This window comes from Rhinoderma darwinii, chromosome 10 (assembly GCF_050947455.1).
Source record: "Rhinoderma darwinii isolate aRhiDar2 chromosome 10, aRhiDar2.hap1, whole genome shotgun sequence".
NCBI classification, from domain to species: domain Eukaryota; kingdom Metazoa; phylum Chordata; class Amphibia; order Anura; family Rhinodermatidae; genus Rhinoderma; species Rhinoderma darwinii.
In genome coordinates, this window is record NC_134696.1 from 104387729 (window position 1) to 104409929 (window position 22201).

The following is a 22201-nucleotide window of genomic DNA, read 5'->3' on the forward strand; positions in this document are numbered from 1 at the left end:
GTGTAATCCGCATCGGAGTGGTGGATGTATTAATGCGCGACTAGACAAATTTACCATTCAGGATTGAAGAAAAGCTGGGTGACTGTATCCAGTAAGGTCCCAGCACGCCTTCCCATCCCCCTACAGGCACAGTAGTGGCTGTCACAACCTCGTTGGTGGCTGCAATGGTGGCGATATTGGTCCTCACCCAGCTTTCCCAGGAGCAGACATATAAAGGATGAGTGGGATGTCTATGAATTTATTAGTGATTTCTTTATTTTCCACGGAAACATTGTATATACGTCTATATACTTCCCATTATATGTGGTAGTTGTGTATATATTTGTATCGGGCGGGAAACGGCAAAGTAGGGGCCAAAATGGGGGTCAAGGGAATCCGCTCAAGCGTCAGACTTGGGGTAAAGACCCCCTTTGACCTATGAACCCCAGAATTCTTCTATACATTGTATCCAAGCACCAATGAAGTCATATTCCTGCGCTAGTGTCAACGTAACCCATGCAGCACCAGTCCGCTCGCCAGCGTGACGATCGGTATCCGAGGGTGGGTCAGAGGTCGCGGTGTCCATGTATCCCCCGCTTCTTATGGCGAGAGCACCCCAGAGTCCTGCTTGTCACAAAATCTTGAATTTCTTTAAAATATCGTCCTGTAAATCCACTTCTGGAAGTTGGCCACAGCCGTGTACACCCCGGGATAGTTGGGGTTCGCACAGCTGTGTCCCCAGGATACAACGCCAAACACTCGTCCGTCACACACCAGGGGGCCCCCGGAATCTCCCTGCAACAAAGAAGGTGAAAAGTAACACAAACCGATACAAAGTATCCAAAAGTATCTGCAGGGCAATGGGCTTTACTATTGTCTGTGCTGCTGGTCTATTGCCCCCTGCAGGCGGTGCAGCTGTATGACACCCACCTGACAGGCATCTTTGCCCCCGCTGTTGTAGCCGGCACAGATCATGTTCTTGGTGATGTGTCCGGAGTAAGAGGCGGAGCTGTTACACCTTCGTACGGGGACGATCGGCAGTTTGACGCTCCGCAGGGTATCGGAAGCTTTGCCGCTGACTGTGCTCGTGTAACCCCAGCCCGACACCTGACACAGACGACCCTCACTGGGCGAGACCCCCTGCGCCGGAAGAGGCACTATAGATACAAAGGAGTTATACACAGCCGGGCGATTGAGCTGTAAAATAATAAATGGATCGGGGGTTAGTTTACATTCATTACTCCAGATGGCGCAAATATTAAAGGGAAACTCCACCCAAACAGAAGCGGCGTTAATCACAAACAATTTCTGTAATTTGATTTGGATTTAATTTCGTAAATCGGGAGGACATTTTTTTTTATTTTTTTAAAGGGGAACTCCACCCAATGAATAACATTGGTGCTGGGTAGGTATAACTACATGTATACGTCTTCTGTTCTAATGGTTGATTTTGGGTGGAGTTTCGCAGAATTAAACGCGTTGCGGTAGACAAAGGACAGGCGCGGTGCCAGATTAACCCTTTTTTCCTGATTTATTGGATGTTTTGAGTCGTCTCGGTCATCTCCTGACCCTCAAAACACCTTCTAGAAACCGTTCTGTCTCTTGCCTCTGATCCGGTATTGTCGGTCTTATTCTTCCAGGTTCTGTGGATGCCGGACGTCATTGCCGATGAGGCGGAATCGGGACTATTTGGATGCCGGAGTAACAAATTCTAGGCCATTCAGTTCCGGGCGGTTACTACTGCGTATTGTTACAGGTAAGGGTGTGGAAAACAAAAATTCACTAAGAGGGGGCGGGGCTATGACAACCTCTCATTCTTGATGTGAGTATCACTTTAATAGGTCAGTGGGTGGAGCTACATGGGTGAAACTAGTATTAAATTAAACGATATTGTGCATTTAGAGTGGAGTTGCCCTTTAAGGAGGTTGTCTCCAACCTGTAGCTCTACACCTGATCCATCGTATCAGATATAATGTATCAAGAACATCTCCCACAATGCAATGCATCAGAGTGCAGTGCATTATGGGATGACATCTAAGCTTTTATCAGCAGAGCTTAGGGGGTGTTTGTCAGCAGAGTGATAATAAATTCCAAGTGGCATCCAGAATTGCTGTAAATGCAGCTCTGGATGTGACTAGAGTATAAGACAGATTGTAACTCAAGATCAGGGCATGTTGGGAGTTATAGTTTCATAAGAGGTGGAGAGCCCCAGGTTGGAGACTTGTACTGCTCCTTGAGTTGTCTTGTGTCGCCGGTGAAGTACATCAACGGGACGATGGCGAGGGGATGATGCAGTTCCGAATGTGCGCGGTCCACATCATGTGACTACGCTGGTACAGCTTTGGTAATGACCTCATGATCGCTCCCGGTTCCTCCTCACCTTAATCAGCATGAGGTCGGCGTTCTTGGACGACGAGCTGTATTCCGGGTGAGGCACGAGTTTTACCGGCCGGAAAACCTGCTCCGTTCCTTCAAAGATGGACAAGGAATATTCCCCGGCAACGACCAACATCTGGTTCTGTCTTTGTAAATTGAAATAATAAGATTAGAGGCAGAATCTTCATATAATCAGTGACACTGTAAATACTTATACTCTAGTCACATCCAGAGCTGCATTTACAGTCCTCCCGGCTGCCACTAGGAATGGATCATCACTATGCTGACAGACATCTCCCTTCTCTGTCCATAACGGCTTAGAAGTCATCCCATAATTCACTGCTTTCTGATGTATTGCTTGCTACATAATATCTCCTACAATGCATCAGCAGAAAGTGCGCTATGCAGACACTGAACCAGCAGGGTGCAGTAGGGAGACGTATTGTCCTACAGCCAAATTTGTGATTGCAGCTTTGGATGTGACTAGAGTATGAAATCAGTAAAGCAAAATATTCATTTTTCATAGTGGAGCTCCGCACCTTCCTCCAGCCGCCATGTTTACAGCTCCGTCTACTTACTCGATCTTGCAGTGGGCGGCTGATAGGACCCAGAACCTGCTGACCAGTGACCCCCCACAGAAGTGGAGACCAGTATTTCTCTTCAGAGACACCAGGTACCGTGTAGAATAGGGAGACACTGAGTACCCCCCAATAATGCGTGGCATGCTCCGCTGCCCCTCACCTGAAATATTACAAAAATGGTGTCATTCTTCTGGCCTGGTGATGTCATACATCCGCACCAATGACCTCATCACTGTGTAATGAGCCGTTCTGTAACTTTCTAATATCATTGGTTTCACTTTCTCACTATTTTCAAGATTTTTGCTTGTTGTCAGTGAATGGAAATGTTCTTCTTTTACATCCAGGCTCCAAAAAACTCTTCCTGGCCTAATACGTCCCACAGCTGAGGGTTTGTTTCAATTGTATCCAGTCCAGACAATCCTCTGAGATAGTGATACGTTTTACCTGCACTGATACATTGTAACAGAACAGGAGAGATTTGTTCTGCTGGTGTCTTTACCTCACAGGGGAGCACATCTAAAGGAGCAGGTGTGATTGGGAAAAAGTGAATGCAATATCTAAGCTCACCCTCTAATCCTAACCCAGCTTTCCACATATCCTGAATGGCATATAAACCTGCACTGTCATGTAGAGTTACTCTCTGGATGGACGTCTATCTTTTTTTTTTTTGGGCAACCTTTCTATGTTCCTATTCGCAATGTCAGTCCTCACTGCAGTTCTGGAATTCTGTTCGTGAAGCAGAAAGCGCAGGATGAGCAGTGTTCTTCCCAGTTAGTGTGTACGGGAGGATACGGAGAGCAAATATAAATAAGAGGAATCCATGATATGGCATTAACCCTGCGATGATCAACGCCGCCTCTGTAGTGGGGATCTATGGGGCCCTTTAAATGATTCTCTTTCTATCTCACGAGGTGTTTGGAGACTTGTACACGAAGTGTTAATTGTAAATGCCGCAGCTGGTGGAGCTTTGTGCCATTCATGCCAATTACACTTCCCTCCCCGTAATAGGTGCTCAGGATTCCTGGCGGTGGATGAGCCCGGCTTCGTGTTCCTGGAATTCTGCACGAAGCTGATTAGTCGCTCATCACGTAGAGATGAACCGATCAAGTAAGGAACAGGTTAACGATGGACTATTGATACAGTATCCGCTCAGCTGTATGAATCGTTACAATGTATCAGCAGCAAACCTCAATTATACATTTTTATCCTCCTTAAAGGGATATTACAATGAAAAAATTTTCAGAGCCCCAAATAAAGGGGGTCCATATCCTAAGACACCCCCCCCCCCCCCACTAATGTCCACCATGTACAAGACAATTACACAAGTAGCAATGTCCTAAAAATAAGTGCAGGATCTGATAACAGCAAGAAAATCACGTCAAGAGCAATTCCCCCTATACAGTAAGTGTGACCCCATAACAAGACCTTCACCTAAATGACCATCGTCCCATAAAGCCGGAGGGACCGGATAATGCAAGACAAGTGCTTAGATAGCAATCCCCCATATACAGTCAGTGTGACCCCATAATGACAAGGAGGGGCCCCGCCTAACGTTACCAATGGGGTTTTCGCTCTCCGCCCCTGTAGGGTTTTTATTCCTGTTCTGACCTGATTTTAGGGAATTGCTACTTATGGAGTTTCCCTTATGTCATTCAGGTTCCTTTGCTTTGATTTCATGGAGTGTTGCAACAATGTGACGCCCCCAAATCCATAACGGAAACTCACCGATCAATGTAGAGAAGTGCAGGATGAGCAGGAGCCGCAGCTTGTGACCGTCCATCCTAAAATATCGACGGGAGAACTCGGCTGTGTGACCCACCAAACTCCGATCAGCGGTACCCGCGTCCTCTCCGTCACCATGGCAACGCTGCAGCCGGGTATAGAAAGGGCTATTATGTCCCATGAAGTATCTGAGGACAGCGGGGGCAGCACCGGCGGCTCGTCTTACCCCGGCAGCGCATGCCATAGAGCAGGAGGTGGCACCGGGGCATCTCTGGTTTCGCTGGCACCTGCCATGATAACATGAGACTCCTTCCTTCCAGGTCGTGGCCCCCAGAACTGGATCCGCCGCATCCGAACATCTTGATTCGGTCAAATCTCTATTAACCCCGTAAGGACCAGGTGCCGTTGATTTGTCCTATTCTCCAGCTGTTTCTTAGTTCTCGGAAAGCTGGGCGACCACCAATTTGGTCATTACAGCCCTCACAGGGTTAATCATTCTGCTTTCCCAGACTCCTGAAAGGTCAATCTTTCTCGTTAGGACGTGCTATGGGACAAGGTAGTGTTAAATAGGCACATCTGGCGTTCAGGAGTCTGGGAAAGCTGGGTGACTCATCCTGCGAGTGTTTATATCGTTGCCTCTCTCTGTTTCTGGTTATCGCAATCTCTGAGCGCCGTGTAGTGTCCGTGTTTCTCGCTCTGCCGTTTCCTATTATTTCCTTCGCCGGACGTCTCGAGCAACTGACTCTATATAAGGAAGGTGAGAATTTATAAGGAGCTGGAGCGTTACCCACTACTAACCAGGTGAGGTCGTGACGCCCGATTGCTGTTGAGGAACTACAAGTCCCAGAAGGTGTTGGTAAAATACAATATATTTAGTCCAGCCCATTGGTTACACTGGGACACTAGATCTTGGGTCCGCAGGCTGTTGGAGCATGCTGGGAGTTGTAGTTTGGCAACAGCTTGAGAGCCTCCTGTTGATCAGGCAATTACTATAGTCTCGCACGCCAGATCGCTCCAGAAACCAATAAGATGCGCCCTCTAGTGGCCACTCTGTTTAATGGGTTCATGTCCCTTTAAAGAACAGAGTGTCTGTTACTTAGTAACATTTAGTGTTAAATGTCGCCCCTGTTTGTGGGGGGGGGGGGGTTCGGGAAAGATGGGTGATTACCAATATGATCACGATAGGGCTTGTCACCCAGCTTTCCCAGAGTCCTGAATGCCAGTTATCCAGCAATAGGGGATGTTCTCCTGTACGACTAGGCAGATTGGCCATTCTGGAGTCTAGAAAAGCTGGGTGACAGTCAGGTACATCATTGCTGGGCAGTCATCGGGGTGTATCTGCCGGGAGGTCACTGACCCCGCGTGAATAGCGCTCACGTTTCTCTGCAGCGATGATTAAACCTCCGTTCGCAGTTGTCTGTGTTTACATGATCTGTGCCAATGACCGGAGCTCTGTGACCCGTAAATGTTTGTGCCCTCTGTGCCGATCCCGCAGGCCGTCGCTACAAGCCGCCATCTTTTAATAATAATTTGTAGAATTTACGGTGACTTCTTACAAATACAAAGCTGTTCTGTTCCTGGGAAAGCTGGGTGACAACCAATACGGTTCATATTGGAGCTACCACAGGGGGGGGGGGTGCAGGGGTCAGTCTTTTCCAGACTCCCGATAGTAAATTTACCTGGTTAGGCAACAATACACCTGCACGTTTGCCATTCAGGCCTGTAGGAAAGCTGGGTACAACCCTGGTAGAGTTGCAAAGTTTCTCCAATGAGGCTGGCCCAAACCCTGAAAGTGCACGCTCTCTCCAAGGTGATTGGCTTACAGGAGCGGAGAGGCGGATTGGAGGAGGAGCCTCTGATTTATATGCCGTTTTGCGTATAACTCCATATGCGCCACTGCCTTTGCTTCGGGGATGGCGCCCTGTACTGGGCATTTAGGGGTATAGTGTAGGGGGGAGTCCGGGTGGAGCATCCGGGCTGGGGGTCGCTCTTATTACGGCGTTCACCCCAATTTTTCGGAAGGGATCTTTTTTCGGGTCACGCTGTTAGGGTTTGTTCACACAGTGGTTTTGTTGCCCGCGTAACCCACGCAAACTGTAAAAACGGTGTACAGGTAGGCGCAAATACCTAAAAATCAGAATAGGAAAAAAAAACATCGAAACAATGTGTCAAAATACGCTTGCAGGAGTAGAAAACATGACCCCTTTCTTCCAAAAACAGCACCACCCCTGTCCACAGGTTGTGTGTGGTATTGCAGCTGAGCGACAGTCACTTTAGCTGAGCTGCAATACCAGACACAACCTGTGGATCGGTGTGGCGCTGTCCATCGCTCTCTGCTCCATATATTTTCTTGTCATGTTTGCGGTGGGGTCGGGCGCCTCTTTTCTTACCAAGGGATTTGCTTCGCTTGGTTTCTTTTGACTTGACGTATTTTCTCCCCGGACTATTTCTAGTCACCCCTAAAATGACAAAGTTGATTATGGGAATAAAAAATATTTGTGTTTATTAATAACGGCGTAATAACCGTGTGCATGGAATTTTTTCTGCCTACAAATTATTCTGTGTACATAACATTCCCATTAAATGTCAGCAAGCAGAGATCTTGAAAATGGTGAGAAATTATAACAAAGTCTATTAGAAAAGTTGTAGAACTTTTCATGATGTCTCTTCCTAGGTGCGGGATACACGGTATTCCTCATGTAGATCAGGATGGGGTCTAGGGACCCCCGGGGGGTTCTGCTCGTGTCGCCTGCTGAGGGGTGTTGGGACTTGACCTGGATCACCGGATCCCCAGATTTCGTGACCTGTCCCTGTGCTGACCAGCGACCGCCGCCAGTCTCGTGTATGGAAACCGGCTCCAGTGACAACTACAACCCCTATCATTCTACATCCCATCAGCTGTGACCGGAGCTGCCAGTCAGAGACTATGGACTGTCCGGGGACGGCTCAGCTGTTTGTCACTCGTCCACCAATGAGGCGAGAGAGAAGCTGACGGGCGGACCCTGCTGTATTCTGCTGACTTTTCCTGGGACGTCTCAGTCTCAGCAGCAAGAGGAAGAATCCCAGTACATGGAGCCTGAAGCCAGAGCTATAGACAGGTATATATATATATACTCCAGTGACCCTGCACAGCAGAGCCGACCAGGTAACACAACGTGCACGATAAACACCATGAAGACTAAACTGCAAACATAGGACGCGCAATATATTATATACAGCACATAAAATATATACGGCACACGTGTAATATACAATATATATACAGGACACGTGTAATACACAATATATATACGGCACACGTGTAATACACAATATATATACGGCACACGTGTAATATACAATATATATACAGCACACGTGTAATACACAATATATATACAGGACACGTGTAATACACAATATATATACGGCACACGTGTAATACACAATATATATACGGCACACGTGTAATACACAATATATATACAGCACACGTGTAATACACAATATATATACAGGACACGTGTAATACACAATATATATACAGGACACGTGTAATACACAATATATATACGGCACACGTGTAATACACAATATATATACGGCACACGTGTAATACACAATATATATACAGCACACGTGTAATACACAATATATATACGGCACACGTGTAATACACAATATATATACGGCACACGTGTAATACACAATATATATACAGCACACGTGTAATACACAATATATATACAGCACACGTGTAATACACAATATATATACAGCACACGTGTAATACACAATATATATACGGCACACGTGTAATACACAATATATATACGGCACACGTGTAATATACAATATATATACGGCACACGTGTAATACACAATATATATACGGCACACGTGTAATACACAATATATATACAGCACACGTGTAATACACAATATATATACGGCACACGTGTAATACACAATATATATACGGCACACGTGTAATACACAATATATATACGGCACACGTGTAATACACAATATATATACGGCACACGTGTAATACACAATATATATACGGCACACGTGTAATACACAATATATATACAGGACACATGTAATACACAATATATATACGGCACACGTGTAATACACAATATATATACGGCACACGTGTAATACACAATATATATACTGCACACGTGTAATACACAATATATATACGGCACACGTGTAATACACAATATATATACGGCACACGTGTAATACACAATATATATACGGCACACGTGTAATACACAATATATATACTGCACACGTGTAATACACAATATATATACGGCACACGTGTAATACACAATATATATACGGCACACGTGTAATACACAATATATATACTGCACACGTGTAATACACAATATATATACGGCACACGTGTAATACACAATATATATACGGCACACGTGTAATACACAATATATATACGGCACACGTGTAATACACAATATATATACTGCACACGTGTAATACACAATATATATACGGCACACGTGTAATACACAATATATATACGGCACACGTGTAATACACAATATATATACGGCACACGTGTAATACACAATATATATACAGCACACGTGTAATACACAATATATATACTGCACACGTGTAATACACAATATATATACGGCACACGTGTAATACACAATATATATACGGCACACGTGTAATACACAATATATATACGGCACACGTGTAATACACAATATATATACTGCACACGTGTAATACACAATATATATACGGCACACGTGTAATACACAATATATATACGGCACACGTGTAATACACAATATATATACGGCACACGTGTAATACACAATATATATACGGCACACGTGTAATACACAATATATATACGGCACACGTGTAATATACAATATATATACGGCACACGTGTAATACACAATATATATACTGCACACGTGTAATACACAATATATATACGGCACACGTGTAATACACAATATATATACGGCACACGTGTAATACACAATATATATACGGCACACGTGTAATACACAATATATATACTGCACACGAGTAATATACAATATATATACGGCACACGTGTAATACACAATATATATACAGCACACGTGTAATACACAATATATATACGGCACACGTGTAATACACAATATATATACGGCACACGTGTAATATACAATATATATACGGCACACGTGTAATACACAATATATATACGGCACACGTGTAATACACAATATATATACGGCACACGTGTAATACACAATATATATACTGCACACGAGTAATATACAATATATATACGGCACACGTGTAATACACAATATATATACGGCACACGTGTAATACACAATATATATACGGCACACGTGTAATACACAATATATATACGGCACACGTGTAATACACAATATATATACGGCACACGTGTAATACACAATATATATACGGCACACGTGTAATACACAATATATATACGGCACACGTGTAATACACAATATATATACAGCACACGTGTAATACACAATATATATACGGCACACGTGTAATACACAATATATATACGGCACACGAGTAATACACAATATATATACGGCACACGTGTAATACACAATATATATACGGCACACGTGTAATATACAATATATATACGGCACACGTGTAATACACAATATATATACGGCACACGTGTAATACACAATATATATACGGCACACGTGTAATACACAATATATATACGGCACACGTGTAATACACAATATATATACGGCACACGTGTAATACACAATATATATACGGCACACGTGTAATACACAATATATATACGGCACACGTGTAATACACAATATATATACGGCACACGTGTAATACACAATATATATACGGCACACGTGTAATACACAATATATATACGGCACACGTGTAATACACAATATATATACGGCACACGTGTAATACACAATATATATACGGCACACGTGTAATACACAATATATATACGGCACACGTGTAATACACAATATATATACGGCACACGTGTAATACACAATATATATACGGCACACGTGTAATACACAATATATATACGGCACACGTGTAATATACAATATATATACGGCACACGTGTAATATACAATATATATACAGCACACGTGTAATACACAATATATATACGGCACACGTGTAATACACAATATATATACGGCACACGTGTAATACACAATATATATACAGCACACGTGTAATACACAATATATATACGGCACACGTGTAATACACAATATATATACGGCACACGTGTAATACACAATATATATACGGCACACGTGTAATACACAATATATATACGGCACACGTGTAATATACAATATATATACGGCACACGTGTAATACACAATATATATACGGCACACGTGTAATATACACTATATATACGGCACACGTGTAATACACAATATATATACGGCACACGTGTAATACACAATATATATACGGCACACGTGTAATACACAATATATATACGGCACACGTGTAATACACAATATATATACGGCACACGTGTAATACACAATATATATACGGCACACGTGTAATACACAATATATATACGGCACACGTGTAATATACAATATATATACGGCACACGTGTAATACACAATATATATACGGCACACGTGTAATACACAATATATATACGGCACACGTGTAATACACAATATATATACAGGACACGTGTAATACACAATATATATACGGCACACGTGTAATACACAATATATATACGGCACACGTGTAATACACAATATATATACGGCACACGTGTAATACACAATATATATACAGGACACGTGTAATACACAATATATATACGGCACACGTGTAATACACAATATATATACGGCACACGTGTAATATACAATATATATACGGCACACGTGTAATACACAATATATATACGGCACACGTGTAATACACAATATATATACGGCACACGTGTAATACACAATATATATACGGCACACGTGTAATACACAATATATATACGGCACACGTGTAATACACAATATATATACAGGACACGTGTAATACACAATATATATACGGCACACGTGTAATATACAATATATATATACGGCACACGTGTAATACACAATATATATACGGCACACGTGTAATACACAATATATATACAGCACACGTGTAATACACAATATATATACGGCACACGTGTAATACACAATATATATACGGCACACGTGTAATACACAATATATATACGGCACACGTGTAATATACAATATATATATACGGCACACGTGTAATACACAATATATATACGGCACACGTGTAATACACAATATATATACGGCACACGTGTAATACACAATATATATACGGCACACGTGTAATATACAATATATATATACGGCACACGTGTAATACACAATATATATACAGCACACGTGTAATACACAATATATATACGGCACACGTGTAATACACAATATATATACGGCACACGTGTAATATACAATATATATACAGCACACGTGTAATACACAATATATATACGGCACACGGGTAATACACAATATATATACGGCACACGCGTAATATACAATAAGATAAGAAAAATTTGAGGCCGCGCTCCGACATTATGTAAGTACAGAAATAGTTTCTTCCCCCTGTAGCGACGTTGTATATTTGTACCCTGTGGCCTCCGGCGGGGTCCCTATATACTGTGGTCTCCGGCGGGGTCGCTATATACTGTGGTCTCCGGCGGGGTCGCTATATACTGTGGTCTCCGGCGGGGTCGCTATATACTGTGGTCTCCGGCGGGGTCCCTATATACTGTGGTCTCCGGCGGGGTCCCTATATACTGTGGTCTCCGGCGGGGTCGCTATATACTGTGGTCTCCGGCGGGGTCCCTATATACTGTGGTCTCCGGCGGGGTCCCTATATACTGTGGTCTCCGGCGGGGTCCCTATATACTGTGGTCTCCGGCGGGGTCCCTATATACTGTGGTCTCCGGCGGGGTCGCTATATACTGTGGTCTCCGGCGGGGTCGCTATATACTGTGGTCTCCGGCGGGGTCGCTATATACTGTGGTCTCCGGCGGGGTCGCTATATACTGTGGTCTCCGGCGGGGTCCCTATATACTGTGGTCTCCGGCGGGGTCGCTATATACTGTGGTCTCCGGCGGGGTCGCTATATACTGTGGTCTCCGGCGGGGTCCCTATATACTGTGGTCTCCGGCGGGGTCGCTATATACTGTGGTCTCCGGCGGGGTCCCTATATACTGTGGTCTCCGGCGGGGTCCCTATATACTGTGGTCTCCGGCGGGGTCCCTATATACTGTGGTCTCCGGCGGGGTCGCTATATACTGTGGTCTCCGGCGGGGTCGCTATATACTGTGGTCTCCGGCGGGGTCGCTATATACTGTGGTCTCCGGCGGGGTCCCTATATACTGTGGTCTCCGGCGGGGTCGCTATATACTGTGGTCTCCGGCGGGGTCCCTATATACTGTGGTCTCCGGCGGGGTCCCTATATACTGTGGTCTCCGGCGGGGTCCCTATATACTGTGGTCTCCGGCGGGGTCCCTATATACTGTGGTCTCCGGCGGGGTCGCTATATACTGTGGTCTCCGGCGGGGTCGCTATATACTGTGGTCTCCGGCGGGGTCGCTATATACTGTGGTCTCCGGCGGGGTCGCTATATACTGTGGTACAAATCCATTTCATATCCGCTAATATTTCATTTTAGGGGGATTCCGGCATTTTCCATCTGTCCTCTGGATCGTTAAAAACTGCTAAATCTGAGGGGGTCTGAGTGCTGGGACCCCACCAATCACCAGAAGGGGGGACCGGGGTCCCCCCATCCACATGACGGCAGGTAAGAGGCGTTTGATGTAGCTGAGGCCAGGGGTGCCGCTCTATTCAAATCTATGAGGCTGACGGAAAGTGCTCCCCCCTGCGGTGTCAGTCAGCCCCTGGACCCGCGTATTCCTGGCCTCCGCCCCATTCAAACGCTGGCGTTCAAACCCCCCACTAGTCTGGCCCCCCACTAGTCTGGCATTTTTTACTTCTGTGGATAGGTGAAAAAATACTAAAGGCTGGAATCCCCCTTTAAGCCGTATTCTAGTGACCACAAACAAACCCTTGTGTACCCCGACTAAAGCAATAAATGGTGATCAGGAATCTATGGCGGTCCTGGCGTTCACCGCGGTCACCCTGCGCTTTCCGTAATTCCGTCAGATTCTCGCTGCGCCAGCGCTCTGTGTAGCGTGCCCACACCCATTGTACCACGGGAATGCCCGAATTCCTTTTGTTGCTAGGCGACATTCAAACACTCACTCTTGTTGCCCAGAAACCCTAAAACAAATGTGGAGCCGCACGGTTCTAACATTGCGGAATTGCTTGACACGTTTTCTTACGGTTGCTGAGCAACAAGATCGCGTGAGTGGCGGTGTTTGATCGTCACCTAGCAACAATTGTAAGTCCCATAAAAACCCGTGTTCTGTTTCTTAGCGATTCCCTTCCCCTCTGCGCCGTCCGCAACGTAATGTAGATGCGTCAAGATGGGTGATGGCGTTCAGAGCGACCGTGTCGGCGCTCATACAACAACCTTACATAGGGGCTCACGTATTAATGATTCGCGGGGGCGCCCACCAGACGGTCGCACAAGGGATTCATACAATATATTAACCACTTATTATTGGAGCCTCACGGTGATTGTATCTCGCGAGGATTTCTTGTACAGCGGCGTCTGCCTGGTGCGCCCGAATAACCGCGGCAAAACTGTAATAGAAATCCACTAAAAAACTGGGGGTCAATGTTCTTGAATGTCCTGCTTTACTGCGGGTCCTGCTTTACTGCGGGTCCTGCTTTACTGCGGGTCCTGCTTTACTGCGGGTCTTGCTTTACTGCGGGTCTTGCTTTACTGCGGGTCTTGCTTTACTGCGGGTCTTGCTTTACTGCGGGTCTTGCTTTACTGCGGGTCTTGCTTTACTGCGGCTCCTGCTTTACTGCGGCTCCTGCTTTACTGCGGCTCCTGCTTTACTGCGGCTCCTGCTTTACTGCGGCTCCTGCTTTACTGCGGCTCCTGCTTTACTGCGGGTCCTGCTTCACTGCGGGTCTTGCTTCATTGTAGTGTTTATTATTATATCCGTTATATGGATACACCATAAATAGCTATTGAAAAGCCCACGGCGCATATATTTAGCGGATGGCGGTGACTTATACCATACCGTGTCATCCATCACCCGCAGGCAGCCATGTTGAAAAATAAAAACGTATAATTTTTTTTTTACTGGACTCTGCGGGGTGGAACCGTGTCATCTCCCGCGCTATTCTATACCTTTCCTTTCTTGCGGTTTACCGGACACACGGCGCCCTTTTGGCCTCCGCTTTACAATAGTGCCCTACGGTGTGTCGGGAGCTACGTTGGGCGCAATTTACGCTACTTTTTCCTACTACGACTATTGGTAAATCTTCCTCATCGCTCGTTTCTGCAGGAAAAATCCGGAATCGCAGAATATGAATGAAGATTTGCGCTCCCGGGAAGATGGCGTCCTCCTCAATAACAGCCATTCACACCTCCGTAATAGCGACCGCGACCTGGATCCAGAACTGATCCAGGAACTTATAGAAAAGAGCCAAGAAGCCAAAACCTTCGCCCACTGTCCCTACAGCCGGTTCCGGGTCGGGGCGGCTCTTCTCAGTCGGGACGGGAGGATTTTCCTGGGTAAATATGAAATCCCACTTCTTATCCCTATAGGATTTAAAGGGACACTAACCTCCGACACACATCACATCCGTACAGGAGATCCATGGAGGGTCTGTATATATGTAACACAAATATATGATCCCCAGCCCTGTGGACCCCGAGATCTGCCCTCCGCAGCTGGACTGTATATGGAGGAATGGGGCTAGGGGCCCTTTAAATGCTCAGGCTTGAACCTGTTACATTGTTGCGGAGGATTGCTGTGATAGTCTGTACTCCTCAGTCCTAGTGCATCAGTGCAGAGACCGGGTAGATAATGGATGTCAGTTACACTGCATTACACTCCATCTGCACATGGCTAAAAGTTTTTTTGCGTAAAAATTAAGTCGAAAATGGCGTTAAATTAATTATTCTGCCTAAATTTCTGCCATGTTTTTTTTCTCCGGGTCGCTGAATTTCCGCTTGGAGGTAAAATGTCGCAGATTTACAGCCATCCATTTACTAGCTATGTGCATTTGACGACTGTCCGGTAAATATTGCGCCATTTTTAAAATGTTACAAAATGTCATAACTCAAAATTGCGCCACATCCGTAAACCAAATTGTAACAAAGAGCCTTCTAGGAAGTGTCGGCCGTTGTGTAACCTGAGTCATGGCGCAATTCTTGTAAATGCTTTGTATTCGCACGTCTCGCAGCGGAGACATTTTCTGAGACATTTGTGACTCCGCCTCCAAGCAAAGGCCGCGCTGAATCTGAAGTTGAATTTCCGGTTTGGCTTTAGCAGAAAAATTCCAGTAAAATGGACAATAAATCGGTGAACACGGTGAACAAACCCCCAACATCCCAGGGTTATACTCCATCATCTCCTAGCTTTTCTCTTTCCGAGAGGTTGTCACAGCCCCTCCCCTTTTTAACAGCATCATTGAATAATACTGCAATTTAGTTAAAGGGGAACTCCACTTAAACAATTCTTTCCGTGTGCTCTCCACCCATCTCTGGTATCGCCCTAATAAAGTATATTAACCACGTAATGTCCAGTCCAGCGCTGCGTCCCGGCCTCCATGTTCCTCTTCCTGACAGTATGAGTTTTCGGCGTGTCCCTTTCATAGGTCATCAGTCCCAAATTTGGTGGCATGTTCCCTTAAAGACCAAGGAGTCCTCAACTGATAACCCAATCTACTACGACTCTCAGCATGGCCTGCCAATCGGAGCATGTTGGGAGTCGTCGTTAACCAGCCGGGATCTGATGTTCGTTGCTGACGGCGCTTTATATCTGACGCCGGATTAACGTGATTTTTATTTTGTAGGTTGCAATATTGAGAACGCCTGTTACACGCTGGGGATCTGCGCCGAGCGAACCGCCATCCAGAAGGCCGTGTCCGAGGGCACCAAAAACTTCATTGCCGTAGCTGTAGCCAGGTGGGTGAGACCGCGGCGCCCGGGCAGATCCTCTCCTGCAGGAGCTATAGATGGCGTCCAAAACTTGTAATCTAACCGGCGCCAACACGATATCGCGGCCGGTACCATGCGGTGGGCCGAGCACTGGGGGCAGGGCGCTGCTATGGGAGGAGGGAAGGCTGGCGCCAAACTTCCGCTTAACTTCCATCTCCGTCTTTCAGCCCGGTCTCGTCCACTAGACCCTCCCCCTCAATCTCATTTGTTCCTTGGGGGCCCGAGGGCATAAACCGGCTGCCCCTCTTCTCGTACTTGTCATAGATGGTGCCAATTCTATTGGTAAAGATACAACATATTTGGCGGGGGGGGGGGGGGGGGTGATAAGTAGCCGCAGGGCTCTCAGTGGCCATCATTACTCCGGACCCCCCTCCATCTCTGCCTGTGAAATGTCAGTCCTCACTGTCCATCTGGTATTCTATTCATGAACCAGGAGCTCGGGGTTAATTTCGCCACCGGTCCGTCCCACGTCCGTAACGGAACAATCAGAATTCGAGCTCAATTGCTGTTTCTGGCAGCGCGATCCGAAACAGGACGAAAATGAAAACCCAGAAGCCGAGACGACGACCGCCGATCCAGTCCGAGGTCTCGTAAACTGTGCGCCGTTCATTGTAAATTCTGTGACTTGATGTTTGCAGCCGCCGAGGCTCTTATCAGATGAAAGATCAAATATAAGATTTAAGACCCTCACTGGCCCCTCCCCCGTGCTCGGCCATGAGACACTTTGTACATTGCTGTAAGTGTTTTCGTTACTGTGTGTCATTTCTTAGAGGTTGAGAATATTAAATGCGCCGCCTGGGAATTTAACATCCTAGGAAGAGTCTCAGTCTGTGGACGGGGTCGAGATATTTGGTTTTTATTATAGACGAACGTTAAATGAAACGCAGATCTGGAAATCTCATCCGTTGTTTCGGATGCCGGGTGACCACGATCGGCCGCCATTACAGGGTTCATAATGGCTGTCACCCAGCTTTCCAATGACTCTGACTTACATTCCCACTCTCTTTTTAACCTCCTGTGTGTCAGTCTTTACTATATCTGGTATTCTATTCATGAACCAGGAAGCACAGGATGAACAAAGCTACAGGTCAGATATCAGGGGGGGCTGCAGCATAATATTTAAAGTTGCTCCAAACCGGTGATGTCCAGTTTTATGCAAACAAAGTTTCTCACCGGTTTCAAGATCTCTGCTTGCTGTCAGTGAATGGGAACCCTTGATATTATTAGTCTTCTGCTCCCCATTCGGGAATGGTTGATAACAGGGAACAATAGAAGGAACATTTTATATCCTCTACAACTGGCTCACGTACTGTCAATAATTGGATGATCTGCAGTGGCCGGGGGAGAAGTTACAGTCCTGACCGCAGAGATTAATGATTGACAGCTCAGGTTCTGCCGCACGTGATTTTAACCCTGAAGCTTCATTGACTTATTAACCGGCAGGACACAGACTGTGGGTTTATCACTGATCTATTATAACGTTTATAAAAATTAACTGACTGCATACGAGCGCAGGATGTTTGTATCGGAGAGTAAGGACATATAACTGGGGTAAAGGAAAGCGCCCAAAAAACAATTGTCAAGTTAGGGAAATCGTTACGATCACATAATCTGTTATCTGGATTCATCAATTTTTAGGGAACTGTCCCTTTAAGAGTCCAGAGGCTATTTCTGTATTGTCCTTAAAGCCCTCAATGGGACAACCTCCAGGAAGAGTGCCCTCACCCGCATTATTTATATCTATCTATCTCCCCTCTGCTATTGTCGGTGGTGTAATCCTGCCAATCTAGTCCCAGCAGTACGGGACTTGTTGTTCAGTCCCTATAACATCACGGTTGGGATTCTGGGACATTCAGTCTTCACAGCAGTGCTGAAAAGTTAGATGTTCCTAGCTGGAAGTATCAGTGTATAGTGCACCCTCTAGTGGCCAAACTAGAAAACTGCAATATTTCAGAGTGTATTTCAGGTCGCTTTGATGGACGGATCTATGGAGTCGGCTGTTGATGCTGCTGTTTATTTTGCCAGTAATCACTTTGTCCCGCTCTTCTCTTGCAGTGATGTGGAGGACGAGTTTATAAGTCCATGTGGAGCCTGCAGACAGGTCATGAGGGAGGTACGAGGGTTAATAACTAATGAATGACATCTGTCAGCGGCTGTAGGGAGTGCCAGCATGTTCATAAATGGTTTACTATACACACAAACAAACAAACACAAACACACACACACACACACACACACCCCTCCCTATATAATGCATAGGGGACTACGCTCAGCCCTATGCCAAACCATCAGATTTTTTTATTTTTTTTTATGTTGCTAGTATTTCATGTCTGGCCACCTACTCTGTGTCCTGATACTGATGAAGCTGCTCTCTCTCCCCCTCTCCCAGCCAGAACTCCTAGCGCAACCTCAAATACCAGTCAACAGTTGAATTACATCCAGCCAATCAGCTGCAAATAACCAAACCCCTGTTCACCTATCGATCCCGGCGCAGTCCTTTTATTGACAGATCCTTTGAGACGATCGTTCTGATCTCCTCTTATTTTTCAGTTTGGCTCCGAGTGGCAGATCATCCTCACCAAGCCGAGCGGCTCCTACGTCATGAAGACCCTTCACCAGCTGCTGCCAATGTCCTTCGGACCTGAGAACTTGACCATGAAACAAGAAGAATATTAACCAGATGCAAATTGCGTTATTTATTGCATAAAGGAAGACGGACCCTCGTCGGGACCTCCCAGTGAGGGGAACGGTCACAGGGACACGACAGGATTTGGGGTTTAGGACGGCTCTTGACTACGCCCCCCCCCCTCCCATCTTCCTGACCATTCCATAATCTGAAAGCTGGGTGACAACCCCGTCGGCCATATTGGTTGTCACTCAGCTTTCCCAGCAGCAGAAATTATTTAGAAACCGCTGAAAAGAACTCCAACCACTTGACAGATGACGACTCCAGGACGGATATTTACTGGCGATTTCTTATTCAAGACTTTTCCCTGTAATATCTTATAATAATATAATAAATAATCCTATAACACAGCAAATGTGTCCTGAGCCGCTTTCTCAAAAATACTCCAGTCACAATCAAATCTGACCTAAGACGATCACCATCGCAGGCCGCTGAGTTATGGTCTATGTCGCTGGACCCGTCATGTCTGTTTATCTGAATTGTCCCTTTATGTAGAGAGTTCGCGACAACTTCAAGGTCATACACTGGACAAGGGTCACTTTTTTTCAGGCTGGACACATTGGAGAAAAGTGCAGTACCAGCAATGACCAGAAGATGTCACCAGAGCTCTGGAATCCTCTCTATTTACCAGCCTATCTCTGCTGTCAGAGCATGCTGGGAGTTGTAGTTTTGAAACAGCTGGAGAACCGCAGGTTAGAGACCCCTGATCTAGAGGAACGGTCAGAGCCCTGCAGATATGATCCCCCTCGATCCTGATGCCGCGCGGCTCCTGGGATCAGAGCTCTGCCATATTTACACGAGCGGTTTTTGGTGGCCGTAGTTTTGTCAAATTGCTGCAAAACGGTAAATTTTATAAAAAGAAAAAAATAGTTTTTTGCCTCGATTACGAAAATTGCGACAACAATCACGCAGCGGCTGCTCTGCCCAATAATACAAGTGTAACTGAAGGGCTGACACTTCGAAGGCTGCAATCAATGCTGCTGTGCTGTGTACCTGGTGTAGGAAGAGGCAGAATACACATTTGATCTATTAGGGCCTATGGGGGGGGGGTCCAGACCCCCATTATTAGCCTGAGCAAAAGGACGGCCCAATGAACGCTGGCGGCTGTGTTCACGTGTAACGGATTTGCCTGTGTATTATTAAGGTATGTTATACGGAGCTGTTTTCAAGGGCAAACCGCTCCTGATTTTCAGACGTTTTTTGAGCAACTCGTGTTTTTTGGAGCTGTTTTCAATAGTCTATGAGAAAACGGCTCCAAAAACGTCCCAAAAAGTGTCCTGCACTTCTTCGGACGAGCCGTCATTTTACGCGCCGTATTGTGACAGTGACGCGTAAAATGACAGCTCGTCTGCACAGAATATCGTAAGACCCATTGCAAGTAATGGGCAGATGTTTGCCGACGTATTGGAGCCGTCTTTTCAGGCGTAATTGAGGCGTAAAACGCCTCCATTATGTCGGAAAAGAGATTCTTTGCACAAACCCTTAGGCCCTGTTCACACTGATTTTTCTGACGAGTTTTTTTGAAGCGGAAACCGCTCTGCAAAAACCTCCCAAAAAATGCCTCCCATTGATTTCAACTTTTTTTACCGCGAGCAGAAAAACCACGTCACGGTAAAAAGAAGCGACGTGACCTATCTTGAGGCGGTTTCCGCCTCCAAAACCCCATTTCAATCAGTCAGGAACTGGAATAAAAACGCCTCGACGAGTGTTTTGGCGAGTTTTTGTCAAACCACTGTGCAAAAAAACTCAGTGTGAACACAGCCTTAAGGGCGCGTTCAGACATGGCAGAATTGCTCTGGAATTCCGCTGCGGCCAGTCCGCTGCATTTTCTCCATTGCCTTCCACAGCTTTGTGGTTGGGTTCGTTTGCACGTTGCGGACAATTCTGCTGCGGAGCATAGGCTGCGGTGTGGAATTTGGTGTCCGCAGCATGCTCTGTCTGTTGCGGAGCAGTGGCGGACTCATGGCGGAATTTCTCCATTGACTTCAATGGAGATTCTAATTTCCGCAATGAAGTCCGCAGCTGTCATGCACATGTTATGTGTGCTGCGGATACGTCTTGCTTTTTTAACTTGACATTTCTTCATTCTGGCTGGACCTATGTATTTCTAGGTCTACAGCCAGACTGAGGAAGTCAATGGGGCTCCCGTAATGACGGGAGCGTTGCTAGGAGACGTCTGTAAATAGTCACTGTCCAGGGTGCTGAAAGAGTTAAGCGATCGGCAGTAACTGTTTCTGCACCCGGGACAGTGACTACCGATCCCAATATACAGCAACCTGTCAAAAAAAATAGAAGTTCATACTTACCGAGAACTCCCTGCGTCTGTCTCCAGTCCGGCCTCCCAGGATGACGTTTCAGTCTAAGTGACGGCTGCAGCCAATCACAGGCCAAGCACAGGCTGCAGCGGTCACATGGACTGGAGCGTCATCCAGGGAGGTCGGGCCGGATGCCGAAAGAGGGACGCGTCACCAAGACAACGGCCGGTAAGTATGAAAATCGTTTACTTTCACTAGGGAAAGTGCTGTCCCTTCTCTCTATCCTGCACTGATAGGGAGAAGGGAAGCACTTTTCCCGCAGTCTGCAGCAGCTAGTCCGCATCAATTTACTGCACATTTTAGGCAGATCCGCCGCAGAATCTGCAACGCAGATTCTGTGCGGCATCGAT

At 45.8% G+C, this 22201-nt stretch overlaps 2 protein-coding genes across 6 annotated transcripts; one reads left to right on the forward strand and one right to left on the reverse strand.

Moving 5' to 3' along the window:
• Nucleotides 1-630: 630 nt before the first annotated feature.
• On the reverse strand, nucleotides 631-2911 carry LOC142662714 (trypsin-3-like). Its single transcript, XM_075840928.1, has 4 exons — nucleotides 2895-2911; nucleotides 2360-2501; nucleotides 910-1176; nucleotides 631-774 (listed from the first exon to the last, which is right to left on the reverse strand). The coding sequence occupies exons 1-4, from the start codon at nucleotides 2909-2911 to the stop codon at nucleotides 631-633; spliced, it is 570 nt and encodes a 189-aa protein (XP_075697043.1).
• CDA (cytidine deaminase) lies at nucleotides 1647-19891 on the forward strand. Of its 5 annotated transcripts, XM_075840497.1 has the most exons (8): nucleotides 1650-1735; nucleotides 2946-3028; nucleotides 7333-7756; nucleotides 13440-13568; nucleotides 15190-15419; nucleotides 16706-16817; nucleotides 18906-18963; nucleotides 19401-19891. In XM_075840497.1, exons 5-8 carry the CDS (start codon nucleotides 15212-15214, stop codon nucleotides 19524-19526), a joined length of 504 nt encoding a protein of 167 aa, XP_075696612.1. In that variant the 5' UTR covers nucleotides 1650-1735; nucleotides 2946-3028; nucleotides 7333-7756; nucleotides 13440-13568; nucleotides 15190-15211; the 3' UTR covers nucleotides 19527-19891. The 5 variants fall into 5 exon arrangements, with proteins under 5 accessions (XP_075696609.1, XP_075696610.1, XP_075696612.1 ...); XM_075840494.1 differs by lacking the exons at nucleotides 7333-7756; nucleotides 13440-13568 and adding an exon at nucleotides 3945-4043 and having other exon boundaries at nucleotides 1647-1735; nucleotides 2882-3028; XM_075840496.1 differs by lacking the exon at nucleotides 13440-13568.
• Nucleotides 19892-22201: the final 2310 nt, after the last annotated feature.

Excerpts from the sequence above, each read along its gene's own strand:
- CDA (XM_075840494.1), top strand. The coding sequence starts at position 2,910 with ATGTTTACAGCTCCGTCTACTTACTCGATCTTGCAGTGGGCGGCTGAT. Across the intron at positions 16,818-18,905 it reads ATTGCCGTAGCTGTAGCCAG|TGATGTGGAGGACGAGTTTA; the intron begins GTGGGTGAGACC and ends CTTCTCTTGCAG. Across the intron at positions 18,964-19,400 it reads GCAGACAGGTCATGAGGGAG|TTTGGCTCCGAGTGGCAGAT; the intron begins GTACGAGGGTTA and ends CTTATTTTTCAG.
- LOC142662714 (XM_075840928.1), bottom strand. Across the intron at positions 1,177-2,359 it reads CCGACCTCATGCTGATTAAG|CTCAATCGCCCGGCTGTGTA; the intron begins GTGAGGAGGAAC and ends ATTATTTTACAG. Across the intron at positions 775-909 it reads GGGGCAAAGATGCCTGTCAG|GGAGATTCCGGGGGCCCCCT; the intron begins GTGGGTGTCATA and ends TCTTTGTTGCAG.